At 46.7% G+C, this 19,628-nt stretch overlaps 1 protein-coding gene across 1 annotated transcript; it reads left to right on the top strand.

The window, feature by feature from the left end:
- The first annotated feature begins 22 nt into the window (after positions 1–22).
- Positions 23–19,409, top strand: mindy3 (MINDY lysine 48 deubiquitinase 3). Its single transcript, XM_062466839.1, has 15 exons — positions 23–867; positions 998–1,077; positions 1,258–1,318; positions 1,520–1,723; positions 1,998–2,049; positions 2,647–2,761; positions 2,950–3,023; positions 3,322–3,401; positions 3,730–3,800; positions 4,487–4,567; positions 11,744–11,816; positions 14,160–14,232; positions 15,532–15,619; positions 16,540–16,611; positions 18,517–19,409. The coding sequence occupies exons 1-15, from the start codon at positions 774–776 to the stop codon at positions 18,664–18,666; spliced, it is 1,368 nt and encodes a 455-aa protein (XP_062322823.1). The 5' UTR covers positions 23–773; the 3' UTR covers positions 18,667–19,409.
- The last annotated feature ends 219 nt before the right edge of the window (positions 19,410–19,628 follow it).

Here is a 19,628-nt window from a genome sequence, read left to right as displayed (position 1 = left end):
AATCTGCAGTTACGTATGCTAACGTCAAAGACGCACATTTTTACAGCTGTGTAGTAAATAAACGAATGACACACAGACGTTGATGCTAGGAATTTGTTATCAAGAATAATTGTGGATACAATATTAATGATTTTGCACCAGCAACATTTTTGCTGTGGAAGTTAACGGGAGTCATTGTGCTTAGTCTTTGACCGTCGAAGCGGTAGGAGGTTTCCGCGTTAGCTAGTTAGAGCTAGACAGCTATTGCGTTGCTAGGCTAGCTAATGTTTGCTACCCAGGCTAACAAGTAGCGTCAACGTAACGTTAGCTATATAATTTAGTTGAATTGTTTTCACTGCCTGCGTTTACAACATAGCTCGACAAATATCGGCTAACTAGGGATATCCAATATGCTACCAACTAACTAGCTATATATAGAGCTGAGTCAGCTAACGGTGGACCCAAGTGGGCCCGATCTGGACTCTGGGAACGTTATTTGTCTACTTGTTAAATTACCAAGACTGTTTTGCTCATCTATCCAGTCCAGTGCCAATACCAACGTTGATGCACCTCTCCTGTATCTGTCTGTTGCTGGCTAATAAGGCAAGACTGCCTCGCCCCGGTGTTCTACTGTGGCCAATGCCACCGGCTCTGCCTGCCGAGAGAACTGGAATTTCAATCCCGAGAAGAACGAAGAATAAACACAGCTAGCTTGCTACAACAGTATAACTTGCTTGTAGTCCCGTTTTGGGAATACTGATCGTTGGACCTGAGTGCAATTCATTCAAGTTGACATGTCGGAGTTCAACAAAGAAGTGGTGGATTTAGTCTGGGGGAGACCTTCCAGTGGCGGAGTGTCTGGTTCTCTATTTCGGAGATGGACTCAAGGTTAGCAGCCTTCCCCCCGTGACTGTTCTCATCTGTAAGGAAACTGCTTTGAGGCTGCCATACTGAGTCGTGGCCCCCGAATTATTCACCATTTTGACTCGTTGCCTTGATTTTTGTCAATGTGTTCCAGGGTTTGCCTTCAGTGAGAATGAGCCCTCAGCCCTGGAGCAGTTTGAAGGAGGACCATGTGCTGTCCTTGCCCCTGTTCAGGTAGGCCACAGACACACACTCATACAAAGTTTAGTGGAGAGAAAACAATGCATTCTCCAAGTGGGTGCAACAGATGAGCTTAGTGCTCAGAAAGGCTCATATTGTGTCAGACTCATACGGGTCCATGACCAGTGGTGGGACAGAGTTGTAGGCTACATCCTAAGTTTGTGCTTCTTTCAGGCCTTCCTCTTGAAGACTATCCTGTTTAATCGTGATAGTTCCAACTGGAGACGCCTCACAGGTTGGTGTTCACCGCTAAGCCTCTGCCTTCATCCATCGCCATAATGTAACCAGAACAGAGTGTTTTGAAGAGGCACCTTCAAAACACCACATTTGTCAGTGGATGTTATAGGCCATGTAAGGCTACAATAAGTCTGTAGGTTTTAGACTTTAGCATGTCTAATTTATTGTGCTTGTCTTTTTGTCTGTTCATCTACTACAGAAGAAGAGCAGAGAGCAACCCTGTGCTCCACCCTGAGTGAGATCCTGGAGTCAGCCTGCTCCACCCCCTCCGTCAGCTACTGTCTGGTGTCCTGGGCCAAGGGACAGGGCCCCCACACCAGCACACACACTCACACAGAAACACACACCTCTCAGGAGACATCAAAGCCTGAGAGCAGCCAGCCACAGCAAGATCAACTACCCAGTGAGTCACTGAATTTAACATAGAAACAGACTCACACATGATCACAAATTATCTACACTCACACATCACGTTTTACCAGTCTATCAAGCTCAGACATACTCACTAAATTTGATGTGGATATTAACTGTGTTGTCGTGTTGGGATGGAGTAGCTGACCCTAACTTGTATGGCAGTGTGAGGTGGTGCCCAAGCTCTTACTCTAGAGTGGCATGCATACATAATCAGTGTTGTGTTACTGACGTGTGTGTGTGCGTGTGTGTCCTCCTGTGCTTAGCTGCTTTGGCTGCAGAGGATCTTGGCTTTGAGCGATTTCACAGCATCCTCCAGTAAGTGTCTGGTTTATCTTAACTTCTCCTCCCACTCCCACACTGATTAAGGCTTGAGGGTAGTTTGTCCATCTTTTTCACCTCAGTGCCTAGATTTCTGCTTGAAGTCTGGAGCTGTAGTGTATGTAGAAATGGGATTGGTTTGTGTGTGTGTGTGTAAGAGAGAGAAAGGGAGACACGAATAAGAATGGAGAAGGTGAAAGTGATTTGGCTCCTTCTCCGGCCCTCACAAACCCCTGACTCAGGACATTGACTTGAGGAAGGACACATTTCTCACTACCAGCTATAAACTGAAACCTGAAACACACACACACACCTAATGAACCACAGCTGAGCTTCCGGTGCCAGAGGCATATTGGAGTTTTATCAAGCAGTCAAGCATATAGACTGTGGCTGCAGAAAACGCGGTCCCCTGCTGACTCATTGTTTACTAAAGCTGCCAAGGATTACATCAACACAACCAGATTACTATCTATTCAAAGACGGCAGTTTTCTAGGCCTCTTAATTTGACATGTATGTAGTTCAACACCAGTAGCTATCTTTTCCAACTAAATACGCTGACTGGGTGGCTGATCTCTCCTCTGCGTCTCTTGCAGTAAGCGGACGGTCAGCTCTGTGGCAGAGCTGAGAGAGGAGATACTGTCCCTCTCACAAACCTGGAGGGGGCGCTGTGGAGTCCTGTTGTTTCTCTACTCTGTCATCCTCACCAAGGTAAGACACGTCCAGCTTCAGATGTGGGTTCAAAGGATGCTTTGGAGATAACTCTTAACAAAAAGAAAAAATAATGAAAATGAAGTCATGACGGTATATACTTCTCTCTCCATATTTATTTCTGTTTCCTTTCTCAATTTTCCTCTTTCTTTCTCTTCCCCTTCCACTCCCTCTGTCTGTCCCTCCAGGGCATAGAGAACATAAAGAATGAGATTCAGGACACGGCAGAGCCTCTGATAGACCCAGTGTACGGCCACGGCAGGTACTCTGTTCCACAGCAATCCAGTCTTAGCTCCCAGGGCGGTGAAGCTGAAATCTTGTCAGAAGAGCATAGTTAGGGGTCAGAGTCAAGCAATTGTCTGTATTTAATAGGCACAACAAAATAACCACATCTCAGCTACCGGGAACAGTGAAAAATAACAATACCTCCGCCATAGTGTTATTGTTATTATCATCTCACCTACAATTGAGAGAGAGATTTGAGAGTTAAGAAGTTTGGTCCATCCACAGTGATAAAAGTCTTATTCTATAGCTCTTTTTCTCTGTCTCCCCGCCTGCAGTCAGAGTCTAGTCAACCTCCTCATAACGGGCCATGCTGTGTCTAATGTATGGGATGGAGACAGAGAGTGTTCTGGGATGAGTAAGTCCTCAGCTTTATCATCTCTCACACACCAAGCCTAACAGTAGTTATGGCTGCTATCTGGTGGCACATCATAAGAACGGGATCAAACAAAGCTCTTGTCACCTGCCCTACAGACACATCCTCTGCTGTTGCACACACACAACCCACACACACACACACACTCACTCATTCAGGCAAGGGCACAAAAAACATGCGTTCTACATATCACCCCCAGAGGGCAGTGTTGGTCCACTTTGATTCCCAGTCTCAAGTGCAGTTCGGTTTCCAAGTAGTCTTCAGCGTTGTTTGGACGACCGTAACTGTTTGGCTGACTGTTTTTTCTCAGAGTTGCATGGTATCCACAACCAGGCGTCAGTAGGCTTCCTCACGCTTATGGAGTCACTACGCTACTGTAAGGTAGGAGCACACACACTCCTTCACCTTCTCACACACACACACACACATTCATTCACCCTCTCTCTCACTCACTGACCCCCAAGAGGCTGGTCTGTTTCTCGTCAATTTGTGGTTTTTAGTGAATTCTTGTTTACAGGTCATGAGTGACAGCATGTAAGACAGACCAATTAATTGGCTGTGAGAGAATCACCTCCACAAATACACACACAAACTCATACACACAATGACATACTCACATTTTCTGGGGCTTGTAGGCCCAGTGGATTTTACGATATGAATAGCACAAACCACTATGGGAGCCCCCATGTGAAAACACCCCAACCTCCCAGACAACTTCATGCCAGTCTCGCTGTCTCTCTGTGTCTCTGTGTGTGCAGGACAGATTAGATCTGTACAGAAAGTTGAAAAACGTGGCTAAGACAACGGTTAGCAACTGTCAACCGTGGAACTGTGCTGTGTTCTAGACTCCGGCACTTGACGTGATGGAGATGGAGGCCTGACCAGAAGACTGACAGTGTTGTTGGGCTGTGGTTAGAGGCAGCTTCACCTGACCCACTCTGCTGGGGCCAGTTAGCTAAGAGTCTAGCACACAGTTGGATAGTACTCATAGTAAGATTTGAATAGGCCTCTGTTGGAAACAGTAATCCTTGTGGTTGTGAACTCTGACTTGTGTGTGTGTATTCCAGGTTGGTGCGTTCCTGAAGTCTCCAAAGTTCCCTATTTGGATACTTGGCAGTGAGACTCATCTCTCTGTGTTCTTCGCCAAGGTAAGTTAGATACACCCGAACATGCACGCTCACACACACACACACACACACACACACACACACACACACACACACACACACACAGACTTGTATACACACAGACACACACATTCAGACCATCATGCACACACACGCACACAAATACCCATCCGTGCACACCATCATCCCTGTGTGTGTGAGTAATATAAGCCAGTCTCTCCAGCAGTAGGTTAGAAAAAGCAGGAGCAGGAATGTGTGCTTTAACAGATTTAATACATCCCAGGTCAGGTAACAGAGAGGGGGGGGGGGGTTAGAGGAGAGAGCAGAGGAATGGTCATATATGGCCAGTACTGGTGTCTTGGCAGTTCCATGTGAAGCTGGAGCAAGCCAGCACGAAACACCGTGTTCTGGTGGACAATGGGCCCAAAATCAGCACAATCTCGGGGCCAACTGAAGTTTGAAATCCAATACTACAATCTGTCCATGCAACCCCTCTCTCTCTCTCTCTCTCTCGCTCTCGCTCTCTCTCGCTCTCGCTCCCTCCCTCTCTCATTTTCTTTTTTCTCTGGTGCCTTTTCTTTTTCTCATCTTTTATCTTTAGAATTTGTTTGCCTGGCCTTGCTCCGTTCTTCACAGATCCTGTGTTTTCCCCTGGGATTGGAACACACACACACACATATACACACAGTCTGGAGCAGAGAGGAAGAGGTGATTGTGTTAAGAGCACTTGATGTAAGGCTGAAAAGATTCCTTGCTTACAACATGAGATTTGGATGCTGAAATAGCAGGCTAGTTAAGCTGTAGAGCCCAGCTAGAGAGGTGGTGGACGAAATGTAACACACACACCCCCACATGTAAGGTGTACACACACACACACACACGTCACTACTTTGGAGGTGTTGATTCAACCAGAGAGACCCCTTGACCCCTAGAGATAGGAATCCCCAAGTGTGTGTGTCTGTGTGTGTGTAACCCTATCTGTTGTTTTAGCTTGTGTATCAAAGCCAGACATCAGATTCAGGTGGAGATAATCAATTCTCCTCGGCACAGAATGAGTCATCAGAGAAGCCGAGAGCTACAGTTACCCTGCACCGTCATTGCACCACGCCCTCATTGACACCCTGACGAGAGGCAGTGTGACGGTCTGTCTGACCGCACGCACGCAAGGTGCACCACGCAGACCCCAGTGATGTGTGGTAGTCGTCATTGTTTCCACTGATGACCTCGTCAATTACCCTAGCCCTCAGAGCACTAGTGACATGAACACTCTTTCTATCTCGCTCTGTCTCTCTCACACCCATTAACGCTAATCAGGATCAGGTTCCTTACTCCCAGGAATGTGTGCATGTCTGTGTGCCCTCAGGTGGATGGTTTCCTGTGGGGAATGTGATCCCAGAGTTCCCATCTGGATCCGTTTGTTCTGCTGGAGTTCAGGAACTCACAAACCCACACACACAGGGTTAATGCAGCTGACGCTACCCTGATTATGGAAAAGAGCTATGTGACATGTCACACACCCCCATAGCCCCTCTGGCCTCTTGTAGTGGAGTAGGGGTGTGTGTGTTACCCCTCTGGAGGGGGGGGGGGGGGTTGAGGGTCTCTCAGCATCCATGTCAGGGCTCAGAGAGCAGAACATCCCTGTTTAGAAGCAACAGTGATGGGAGTCTGTATAAATCCACCTTGGACAATAGCAGTAAACCTGATCCCCTCCTGCCCTGGTCTCCTTCTCTTGCACCCACCCCAGCCTGACTGGGATTCTCCCCAAAGTCCCTTTCATTATGTGTGTGTGACCAATTGTGTGTGAGTGACCATTGGTGTGGGAGTGTGTGTGTGTGTGTGTGTGTGTGTGTGTGTGTGACCATCAGTGTGTGACAAGGGCTTTTAGAGCTTCAGATTCTAATAGCATTAGTGTCTTATCTAATCTACCTACACTCAGGCTTCAGACAGCCCTCTCCCCACCCCTTCCTGTCTTCACCATTACTTAAAAATAGTCTAGTGTGTTTGTGCTTAGACAACCCTGCTTCCTCCTGTCCCTTAGAAAAACCCTTAAAGGGACAAGGAGAGCGATAGGAGGAAGTAACAGGGCTTGAAATTGTGACCATTTTGGTCGCATATGCTCCCGAAATTGCAAATAATCGTTATGGTGCGACAGGTTTAAATTTCTTTACAAAAAACTTGCTTATTAGCTGCACAGTATGTGCCTGTTGTGAGCTGATACACCGATATACCGTTTTATCCAACGTTCAAAAGCAGTTCAACATCATTTTCATGTTCTTAACTTTAATGCAGATTTTAGATTGGTTAAAATTAACCATCAATTACTCTTGTCACTGCGCTCCGTTGTCACGTGACAGGGAGCTAACGCACTCAAAATGTGAAATAATACGGAAATCTTCGGTGGGTGCTCCGAAATATTTGCTGGTGCGCCGAACTTGAAGTTGATTTCAAGCCCTGAGTAAGGAGAGGAGGCGAGGTGCTACTAGATGGCATCCTATCTCGTAGTAGATACCATGTTAAAAGGCTTTTCAAAAGCAGCTGTCCGCCCCTGTGACAAAAGCCAGAGAGAGATGAAAGCTAGTAAGGAAAGATCGAACTCCTCATTTCTTCAGCAGTCAGGTAATCTCAGATCGGTAGGTTCCTCGAGGGAGGGAGGAAGGGAGGAAGCTTTTTAAAAAGAGATGAGAAGGAACAAGGCCACTCTGGGGTCAAATGTCCCATCTCTCCTCCACTCACCCCCCCCGTTTCTCTGTCCTTTCTTTAAGTGATGAGATTCACAGGCCTCTGTCTTGCTCAGTCTCTATGGAGGTGTGTGTGTGTGTATACAGTAGCAGTTCTGGGTCAGTGATTTACTGGGAGGAAGAGCAAGACCTCTAGCCCCAATATCCTCTGGAGTCAGTCTTCTGTCTGACACACACACACACACAGATACTCGTGTTGCTAAAACTGTATGTCAGAACAGATTCATGTCTGATATGCTTTGGAGAGTGGCTTTTGTTCATGGGTGTGTCTAACCGTTAGTGAGACAGTTTGTCCCCATCCATAGCCACACACACACACACCCACATACATGCATACACACACACAGAGCAGTGAAAGAGGTATACAGTAGCAAGTCATTAATAATCACTGACACATCAGTCTAGCGCTTTTCAACCTGGATGAAATGCTTATGCTGTGTTTGTGTGTGTGTCTGCCCTTTCACAGTGCTCTATAGAATATATGTGGTGTCTGGCTTCTCTGTTCAGACTCAGCTCTTCTGATCCATGACATGCTCATTAATCACCTGTGTGTCTGTCCATCACTGCTTTCCTACACACATACACACACAGAAACAGGAGAGCCTTCATTGTTTCTCTAGAGCTAGAGTCTCATATGTAGCTGGCTTTGATGCATACACACACACAACCCACTCTCCATGGGAGACTGCTCAGGTACAACAGTGTTCTGTTTCCTGACAGGTTAACAAGGTGAACACTACACTAACTAGAGACACACAAACGGACTTGCATGCACACACACAATCATCCACTCAGCCCCACTCATCCTGGACAAAGAACCTGAGGTGGCCTAATGGACAGAGAGGGTGAGAGAGAGACAGAGGGAAACCCTACACCTGTCCAGACTGAAGTGCCTACCTGTGTCAGTGCTCCAGGGGAAAGTGGGAAGTAGAGAGGGAGAGAAACAGAAAGAGAGGAGGGTAAGAGAACACTGCACCTGAAGCTTCTACTCAGAAAAGAGGGAGAGAAAAGGGGTAAGGAGAGAGCAAGACATGAAGGGAGGAAGAAAAGAGAAAGACAAAAGGAGAGAGGGATGATATAAGGGGAAAGAACAAACATGGTTGACCCGGTAGAGAGAGAAGGCAGGTGATGGAGGGATATTCTTTGTCTCTGTATGAGAGACGCCAGTAACCAATATCTTAGAAAACTGGGGCATCGGCTTCGGTAATAAAAAAAAAAAGAGGAGAATCCCCCCCCAATCTTACACATACACAGACGCACAGAGATTTTATATGAAAATTGCTTGGATTTGTTTATAAGACTAAGGATCTAAGATAGGCTGGGGCTTTGGGGACGTTATACTCTCACACACACGCAGACGTTCCCAAAGGCCACACTAGTGTGTCCAGCTATGTTCTAGTCTTAGAACAGCAGGAGAGGAAAATCTCTGGTATCTCACTCAAGGTCACATGGACGCTTCTGAGCTGTGTTTGAGTCTGCCAAAACCCAGGTGTACTGTACATACACACGTACAGCTGGAAGTGTCATCTGGGAAGTGTGATGACTAATCCCAAACTTGTTAGAACTCCCAGGTGGTGTATGTGTGTGTGTAGAGCTCTCTTTCTCAGAAACAATGTTGTTGTTTACTGTCTGATGTTGGTCTCTTATGGTGTGTGTGTGTAGTCTTCTGTTCAGGGAAACTGTCTGTTCTCAGGAAAAAAGCATAACATGTTTTCAGAACAGCTTTTTTAGTTGGATAGGAATGTGTTGCTCTTGATTTGATAATACACAAGCACAGACAGACTTGGCATCCTTTCCATGTGTGTGTGTCTATTTAGAGAATGCAGGCCTGTGTTCCAGTACAAGCAAACCCAGGTTGGCAGGGGAGAAGAGCTAATAAACACTAGTCTGACACAGACCCCGCCACCCCACAGAGTGTATGAGTTGGATGGTACAGCAGCATCTTCCCCAGGCCTCTTATAAAACAACGATCAAAGAGAGCTGGCTAGGCCTGTCATTTCATATGGCCTGTCTTTCACACACATACACACGCACACGTCATGCCTAATATGTCTGTTTGGTTGTGTGTGTGAGTCATCGTGTGTGTCGTCTTATTAGCTGTGGGATGATGGTGTTTGTGGAGGTTAGGTCATGTTAGGTAGTTCTAAAAAATGACAGGTTTGGGCTGCCTGTTTTCAGACATGCTTCTGAAGAATATGATGGGCCCCTATTGTTAACATGTCCTCCTGTTGCCCCTTGTGACGGTGATGTTTACCAAGAGTTCCTTTTTCCCAAGGCTCTAATAAACCCTCATCATCTTATATCCTGTGTCGGACTCTGCTGGAACGCTCCCTAGTCTCCATTAGACAAGAACACTAGTAAGGACAAGGAAAGGGGAGACAAAGTAAGGAGGTGTGTGTGAGAGTGAGAGAGAAGGTGTGTGTGTGGACGGAGAGCTGGAGGTGGTGATAGTTGGGAGCTCCGGTCACAGCGGTCAGGCTGGCGTTCCAGAGCTGACAGATGAACCACGTCTCTAGGTTAGAGATGGTCCTGCTGGGGGGAGTCTGGACTGGATGACCACGTGCCCTCTCGTTTAGAGGAGCATGTCTTTGTCACACACTAACCAGACCTCTCCTCCCTGTCCCAGACAGACTGTCTTCACACACACAACCTTGCAAAATGTGTCTGTATATACAGTGCTATATCTGTGGATGATAAATTAAGATTTCAACAGATACGACACTTCTTAGTCCTTGCTTGTCTGCGAACTAGTGTTTATGTGTGTGTAATTCAGTGTGTGTGCTTCCCGCCAGCCTAAAGACCTTGCAGCTGGTTGTCTTCAGCTCTTCATGCCCCCCCTCATGGCCCCTGAGGATGTCATATGTCTGGTGAAACCTTACCACCCCCCTTCCCGCTCATCTCAGGCTCTCTCTTTAATAAACGCTGGCTGAAGGAGACGAGCAGGGCTTTATTTGCTCTACAGCCCGGTGTGTGTGTTTGTATAAGAGTGTGTTTGTGTAAGACGCCACCGTCGTAAACACACCCCGCGCCTCCGTCCAGCGAAGAAGGGTCCGCTCTTCCCTTGTGCACTTAGTGGTCAGTGTGTGTGTGTGTGCTTGAGTGAAAGTGTGTGTCTGCAAGCATGTGTGGCGGTATGTGTGTGCATGTGTGTTTGAGGGAGTGTGTGTCTTTATGTGAGAGAGGGAGAGAAGGAGATGTTCCCAGCCTATTAGAAGTGTCCTGTTCCACTGAGGAGTTTGCGGGGTTAGGGTTCAGGGGGTTCGTTAATAAGGGAAAATCAGAGGAGACACAGAAAATCACTATCACAATTTCTGATTTCTATGAGTCAGATTGCACCAAACTGAGGCAGCAAACAAACATTCTATAACATGAATGTGTGTGTGATGAGAGGGAGAGAGAGAGAGAGAGAGACATCCGATTGGTTGATGGTGTGTTTGGAGTGAAAACATGCCGTCTTATCTTCAGATCAGTTAATAAGGCTGTGGAGCCCAATCATTACACTAACACACACACACAGTGTGTTTCAGCAGACATGCTGCATGTGTGTGTTTCATGTTCCAAGTCAGTGTTGCTCAATCTTTGTAGTTAAAGGAGGAGAGTTTGAGTTTCAGTGCAGAAGCTCTTTCTGTCTTCTAATGAAAGTTCGCTTTCCCCTTCATCCACCCTTCCGTTCTCTTTCTTTCTTGCCCCCCCGCTCTCTCTCATTCCCCCATTACTCTCTCTCTCTCTCTCCCCCCCCCTCATCTCATTCAATTCAATATGCTTTACTGCCAAGTGTTCAGGTTAAGCAATGTTGCAAAGCAGTCCACAGTGAAGGGACAACACATGCATATTATCAACACAACACACAGCGATAATGTCGGTGACACACACATGTTTCTGGAATTATAGATGGATAGTGCAGTGCCCGTGATCCGGCTGCTGATGCCAGTTCTTCTCAGTGGCTTTGGTACCTATATTTCTGAGATCACAATTGAAATTCTCTGCCATCTCTGAAATAGGCTACTGTACTTGTTCAACCTCACACATCATCTATTCTAGTCACTTATGCACATCAAAAAAGCTATTATTCATTATTTTAAACAAATTGCCAATGCTGTGGTACATTCATGCAAATGATTATGTAGCCTTCAATTGTCTGCCGTTTCCTAAGTAAATCAATTGCTTATTTTATGTTGATAAAAATGTATTATATTTGTTCTCTGTTAAATTGTCTTACCACCACAAACATCTAGACATTTAGTTCATAAGAGAATTCATTACATGGAAAATGGTTGAGCCAGTTGTCATAATTGAAACTCGCTGCCCTAAAATCCCATTAAAAAAATATGCAGGTTGCAACATAATTTGCTGCAAAACAGTTACTTTTGTTCCCAAATAAGTAAACCATTTCTGAATCCTTTATATTTGTTATCTATATACATTTATCCTCTATCTCTCTCTCTATACCCCTCTCCAGGAGATATCCCTGGTGGACCCAGAGTCAGCCTCAGAGCAAGCCAGGAGAGTGTTCCAGACCTTTGACCCTGAAGGTAACCATACTGTTAAAGACCATAATGACATTAGTCATGTTTAGATGGGCCTCATCCCCCAACCCAAATATTTGATCTATGCAACTCAATCCTAACCGATGATGACACACACACACCCAGACACACATGCTCTCTCAGAAAAATATCCTGGTCTAGTCGTCTCTTCCCTTCTCTCCGTCCTGGAAGAGCAGGTGCTTCCAATACCCCCCATCCTATCCTCCTTTTCTTAGTCTCACCACCCATCATCCTCTACTACTGTCTCCTCTCATTCTTACCCCCCCCCCCATCCTCCTCTCATACCCTCTCCTTTCATTCTCATCTCCACTCTCCTACTCTCTCCTCTGATTCCTTCCCACATCCTCCTTTCCTATCTCTCCTCCCCTGTCCTCTTCTTCTCCTCTCTACTCTCCCTCTAAACCCCCATCCTCCTCTCCAGCTCTGTGCTTGTAGGACTGGGGGTCCTCTCACTTCTCATCTCTGCCGCCGCCACTGTGGTTGTTGTTGTTGAACCCCCCTCCTCCCATATACACACACACACAGCTGAGTCAACCTCCTCTTCCTCCTCCTCCTCTTTTGGATGGGGTGACTGGGGGAAAGGCTAAGAGAGGTGCAAAAATGGAATGATAGACAGAAGAGAAGCATTTCACAAAGAGTGAGTTATGGTAAGAAGAGATTGGCCTCTCTTAGGCCTCTGTTAACACTAAAGAGGGAGACAGGGTTGGGGGGGTGTGAAAGAGGGAAGAGGAGAGAGGAAGGGAGGAGTGAGAGAACAAAATGGGTAGAGAGAGAGTAAGACATTGGAAGGGGGGGTGTGGGTCTGAAGCTTTTAAGAACATCTGTGCTCTAATCACTTTCCATTGCTATAGAGAGAGAGACAGAAAAATAATGGAAGTAGAGAGAGGTATAGAAAGGGTGAGAGATGGGGGGGTTAGAGATGGAGAAATGGGAGCTTCAAGATGGAGAGATGGGTGAGGTGGGGAGAGATGGAGAGATTGGGGTCACACACGAGTCATGGTATGGTTGATCGCTATTCTGCAGATTATGAGTATGAAGTATTTGTGTGTATGCGCGTGTGTGCGCTTGAATGCATGTGTGCAGTCAGCAATCACAGATACGATCACTGTAGTCATAACTGTGTGTGTGTTAGTGTCTTCAAAGAGGACTTGGAAGTGTTTTGTGTTTCTGAAGTAAACAACATTCCTCTTCATAAGAACAATCTGTTTCATAGTGTGTGTGTGTGTGTGACAATAAGAGTGTGTCCAGCTATGCGTGGTCCTGTGAGGCAAAGCTTACCAGCTGAGAGCAGTCTTGTCAGAACCAGTTGCCTCTGCATCAATATTATGTAAACAAAACATTCTAGGCCATTTAGACCAGAGAACAAGGGTGGACTCTCCCCCCTGAATCTCCCTTTGTCTCTTTCTCCCTATCTTCCTCTGTCTCTCTCTCACCCATATCTCTCCCTCTATCCCTTTCCCACTGTCTCCCCCCGCCCCTCTCTCTTTCTCTCCCCATCTGTCTCTCTTCCTCTCTCTGGCTTTGATACACTTCTGCTGGTGCCGGACATTCTGCAAGCCATATGGATGCTTTTCACACACACACACACACACAAGTGAGTGCCGAGTAAAAGGCCTATAAATCTGTCTTTGTCGCATGTAGAGTCAGCATAGCTCACTGTGTGATAGAAGAGTGGCGCCAGAGCAAACAAACACACACATGCATAAACACACACACTCCTTGAACATGTTCCCCATTCTCTTGCTGTCCTTGTATGTGTGTAACCTGAACGGGGTGACACTGTGACTCAGGGTATGTTGTTGTGGGAGCTGCACATAACTGTACTGAAGGCATCGACACACTCATGTGTTAGCATTTAAACATGACAGGTAAGACATGAGTGTGTACACACACACGTGGTAGTGCTTAAATGTGGTGTGCGCAGGTAGAGTGCTCATCATGGCTGTGGAATGTAGGTCAGAGAGAGAAGAGGGGACAAGGTCTGTGTGTGTGTCCGGAGCAGCGTAGGTTAAACAGGGTGCCTCCTGCATGTGTGTAGGTGAAGGCTTCACCTCCGTGTCATTGGGACCTCCTTTCATGTTCCTCTCTTCTTCTGTCCTCTCTGCCTCCCTTTTATCCTCTTCTACTCCCTCTGAATTCTTCCCTTTTCTCTCTCCTCTCCTTCTTATGTCTCATGTCTTTCTCCACTCTACATTACTCCTTTTCTCTCCCTTCTGTTTCCCCCTCTCTCTCTCCTTCTCCCCCCTCTCCTTTCCTCCTGTCTCCTCCTCTCTTTTCTCTGTATTCCTCTTCCTTCTTTCTCCTCTTATCTGTCCTCTCTGTCTCCAGATAATGGCTTCGTACCTGACTCTATGCTGGAAGATGTCATGAAGGCCCTTGACCTTGTCTCTGAGCCCGACTAGTAAGTGTGTTTGTGTTTGAACTTCATTTGTGTGTACGTTCTGTGTACAATTTAGTGTGTGTGTGTGTAAACTTGCATGTTGTGTGTATACTTGTACGTTTGTGTACGTGTGTGTGCTTAGCACCTGTAAGTGGCAGTGTGTAGGCCCAGGTCAGTGGACACAGCTCATGTTTCACTGCCGGCTCATAAAGAATGATAGAACCTCCTGGAGGAGCAGGAAGAGCGAGCGGTAGAGAGAGCAGGAAGGAGAGGGAGAGAGAGCAGGAAGGAGAGAGGGAGGAAACACCCTAAAGCTTCAAATAGAAGCCTGTTTTATCTCGCCGCCGCTGTGCCACTAGCACAGCTAGCGTTAGCGTGGCCCAGAAACCAGGCCTGGCGGGGATGTAAAGCTGCTCTCCAGACCCCAGGTCCAGATGGCTGGTTGATCTCAACCCAGCCAGGCACACGTGGCAAGGGTCCTGCACAGCCCAGTCTAAATTATCCCAGCCCACTAGCCTAGACCAGCAAATTGTATCTTAGACCAGCCCAGTCTAGCCTAGACCAGTCTAGCCTAGACCAGCCCAGCAAAGCCCAGTCTAGCTTAGACAAGCCCTGTCTATTTTAGACATTCCCAGCCCAGACCACTCTAGTCTAGTCCACCCTAGTATTGTCCAGACCACCCTAGTCCAGCCCATTCTAGTCTAGTCCACTGTAGTCCTGCCCAGGTCTCCCTAGTCTAGTCCACCTTTGTCCAGCCCATGCCATTCTAGTCTTATCCGCCCAATTGTTCAAATTTTTTGGATTTCTATATTATCTTGGTTAGCTCAGAGGAAGTTGGAAGCAGCCAAGCTAACATCATCAGCCAAACCAAGCTAAACACTGTTACAACCAGCTAATAGCTTAACTTCACACTAACACTACTACTAAATCACACTCCCTCTCACTAACACAGAAACACAGACAGAGCTACAGGGTTATCAGTCCCAGTGTCTGAAAATAAGTCGTTCCTCTCTTTTCTGCCTTAAAAGGCAAATCTGTGTCTGCTTTTATCTTGTAGGAATAATAATAATATTACAGAGCTAACACACAGGAATGTCTGTCTTGAGAGGTATATTTAGTATCGCACAACTATTTCTGAACACACAAACACACACTGGCGCACGCCATACCCTCGCGTCACAGTTTGGTCTCGTAAATGACTCCACGGTTTGGTTTTCATACACAACCTCTCACATTAAAATTTACGAGACCGAATTCTGACCCTTTCTCTGTAAATTTCTCTCTTTTCTTTCTACACTTTCCACTTCTGTCTCTCGCCAGCGTGAGCCTGATGAAGAGTAAGCTGGACCCTGAGGGGTTGGGAGTCATCCTCCTGGGCCCGTTCCTCCTCGAGTTCTTCCCTGATCAGGTAACTGTGCGCGGCTCATCATGGCGACCGTTGTTTGGTGCGTGAGGTCATCACAGATGTATTCCATCACTGAGGCTGCAACCAGTCAGCACATACCGATGTTCATCCATTCCACACACATACATGTCGACACACTTGGCGCACACACACATGCTGAGAGACCGTTGTTTTTCATGAAAGATACAAATTGCAGTGACACAGCTGTGTGTGTGTGTGTGCGTGTGTGTGTGTGGTGGGGGGGGGGGGAGCACAGACAGGGGCAGAGTGGCTCCTGAGTGACCATGGGGAGAGAGAGAGGGGGGTAGAGAGGAAAGTGTGTTAAAGTGATCAGGGCTTTAGAGACTCCCAGAGGAATGGTCCTTGGCCACAGAGAAATTATACTGCCATTAGCCAACTGGACACACTCTCCCTCTCTCACACACTCATGTACTGTACACAAACATACCACACTCACCCGCACACACACATGTGGGATTGTGTTGGGGTTAAGGTTTCATACATGCAGGCATACACATACATTATGTATGCATGCACACACACGCCGCCACACACACTATTAGCCTCTGTATCTTCCAGCTGAGGAAAAGGGGAAGTGTTTTGGCTCAGCATCATGGCTGTTCTGTGAGATTGGGGTTAAGCTCTCAAACATGTACATGGAGCCTCTTTCTCTCTCACACACACACACACACACACACACACACACACACACTGGATTGGAGCGAGGGTTTTAGGCAGTGGTACAACATGCTGGTTTATCTGTCGGCTGGAGAATGTTCTCTGCTCCCCCCCTCTGCTCTGTCGGTTTCTCTCCTCCATTTCTCTCTGCCTTCATCTCAGTCCGTGGGTTGCCAAAGCAAGTTTGCACATACGCACACACACTGCTTGTTTCTTGTTCTAACGCTGCCCTGTGTGTGTTTCAGGACTCAGGAATCCCAGACTCGTTTCCTGTCTACCACTACAATGGACTGAAGCAGTCCAACCACAATGAGAGGGTGAGACACGCACATAGATACAGAGGTACACACAGATACAGAGACACATACACATGTATACAGAGACACACACATATACACACACACACACACACACAGAGAGGTACACTACATAGATACAGACATCTTTCCAGAATAAGCAGTAGCTGTAGCTAACACAGCTACTGCGTGCCCCAACCCTTTGTGCGTGCATGCGCGAGAGCCTGGGGTCATACCCGAAGGTGTGTTTGGCAGACTGGTACTAAGTAATATCATCATCAATATCAGTCTGTCCAGACTGTGTAGTCTGTAAAACCTTACCTTTCTCCAAAGGACTCCCTTTAAATGGATGAATGACATCTCACACACACAGGTACAGGACACACACACACAGTCTATATGGCGCCTGTAGGTTTGTGATGGCATTCCCAGTCTCATATTCCTGATGGGAATATCAGACCTGCTGACAGCGCTCTGCACTGACCCTTTTCCTCAAGACCTGAGTGTGTGTGTTTGTGTTCTGTACCGTAATTTGTGTGTGTGTATCTGTGTTGGTGTGCGCGCGCATGTGTACTGCACCTTTGTGTGTGAATCAGGGATGGAAATTAAATTTTTTGTCCACCGGCCACTGTGGCTGGTGGATTTCAAAATCTACCAGCCACTCAATGTTTTTACCAGCCACTTTATTGTTTTTAACCGACAATGTGTAACTGCATGTGAAAATTAATACTACAAGATCTACAATACTTAAGCAGTATTATTTAATTATTTTTTACTTATTTTACTTATTTAATCTCAGTCTCAATGAAACACTGACACTTTCTCTTTTATACATACACAAACCACGAACTGATATACATTTCATTAAATGAGTAGGGCAGATTAAACAACAAACTAAAATTCCTCCACCCATCCTCCCCACTCCCAGTACAGTTTACTCCTGCTCATCAGAATCAGATTCTGAAGTTTCAGAGGTGCTTTCCTGAGCGTTCTTCTTCCACGACAGGGCGAACAGCACCCTGAAGCGGAGGGGTGTAGCTTCGCTCTGAAGGGGCTTTATTTTCCCGATAATGACAACGGCGTTCTATACATTATCCCGCTTCTTACACGGCTACTTGCCAAAAAAAAAAAATTGACATAGTGTGTCTTATTACAATTGATATGTTACCATTCGTAGTGTTGATCAGCAGAGAAATAGTTCACCAAAGACATTGAACTTCATAGACGTTGAACATTCTTTAGGCTTCAAATCAGCTGACGTCGCTAAGCAACGGAGTACGCTGGAGTTGAAAAGTTACCGGACTACTTGCGGAGTGCTACGAAAGACGTGAATCCGAGGCAAAAAGACCACTTCTCTTGACAGCGGTCAGTTATACATAGCAACGGTCTGTTATTGAAAAATAATTGACCGCAGAACATTGGGAAGCCCCATTCAAGTGAATGGGGCATTCTACAGCATTAATAACAGCCTTGTAATAATTGTATTTACCCGCCACGGTGGCCGGTAGGTGAAGCGAGTTTACCCGCCACAACACAAAATCACCCGCATTTGGCTGGTGGCGGGTGCTAATTTCCATCCCTGGTGTGAATACCTGTGTTTGTGTACTATACCTCTGTTTTTTTGTGCTTTACCTCTGTATTTGTGTATGTACTGTCTGTCTGTGTGAGTGTGTGTGTGTGTACCTGTGTTTGCCTATGTGTGCGTCTCAACTCTGCCCCCCAGAGGAAGTGTGTGATTGATAGAGGTGACGCCTGCCAACCTTCTCCCTCTCACACACAACTGAAGCTGGAAGTACTGTTTATTTAACGGAGCCGGGCCTGGTTCCGATTGGGTCTCGGTTACCATGGCGACATGCTCACGGGTATACTTTCTGCACTTGACTGGTCTATGTGATACCTCTGTTCTGATTGTGTGTGTTTCCTCAGGTGGAGTACGTGGAGGGGACAGCCCTGGTTCTAGGTTTTGAGGACCAGATGGTTCGTACAGACGACACCCCAGTCAAGCGCTGCCTGCAGACCAAGTGGCCCTACGTGGAGCTGCTGTGGACCACCGAGCGCTCCCCATCACTCAACTAGCCCGGCCGTGTGTGTGTGTGTGTATGAGTATGAATGTAAGGACAGCCTCCCCCCCCCCCCAACCAACCAACCTTCAGTCTGACACTAGAGGTCAGAAGGTCCCAGAGACTGAGACACACACATGAGACAGTCCCCCCACACACACACAAACACACTTTGGATCCACACACGTTTACTGTTTGTTCTATGGTCTGTTGTACACAGCTTGTAAATCGACACACAAGATGTTAAGTGGTGTGATGTAAGAACTGGATGACTCAGCAGAATGGATGTCTCGGCTAGGGGCGTGTTCTGCTGGGACTCTGGGTTCTGATGGCCCACTGGTACGACATCTGGCCTGGCCAGCGTCTCTGGAACTGTCCTGCCTTCCACCCAACGTCATCCCCAGTGACTTGAAAACCAACACTGTACATTTTTGTCACTCCAGCTGTGACTGTTCTAGAGAATAATGACCAAAGCCTTTTTGCATGAAACACATACACATACAGCCTGTTAACACACTACCACACTTCTACAAAATCTACCTGCTGTTTACAGCTTCAAGGGACCACTCCTCAGTCTTTGGAGGCGGAGCAGCTAGCAGGAAGTGTCTCACCGTCTTTTTGGTGTTTGACCCGGAAGTAGACCCCGGGCCAGGTTTGGTCAAGGTGGTGTGTTATCTTTTACACATTTCGACGGAATACTCCTGTATTTATTTCCACAGTTATGACGTTAAGAAATAAAACATGTTTTTTTCTTCACACGCTTCAGTTTTTTTCTTGGAGTTTATATAAGTCACTCCAATCATGCCGGCATCGTAGAGCTGGATATGAGGCTTAACAAGAAGGGACTGGATCAAGGAATGTATCTGTTTTAGTCATTAGTGTGTGTGTGTGTGTGTGTGTGTGTGTGTGTGTGTGTGTGTGTGTGTGTGTGTGTGTGTGTGTGTGTGTGTGTGTGTGTGTGTGTGTGTGTGTGTGTGT

Source organism: Osmerus eperlanus, chromosome 7 (genome assembly GCF_963692335.1).
Source record: "Osmerus eperlanus chromosome 7, fOsmEpe2.1, whole genome shotgun sequence".
NCBI classification, from domain to species: Eukaryota; Metazoa; Chordata; class Actinopteri; order Osmeriformes; family Osmeridae; genus Osmerus; species Osmerus eperlanus.
Note: the sequence above shows the minus strand (reverse complement) of the source record. Positions and strands in the feature narration are given on the sequence as shown.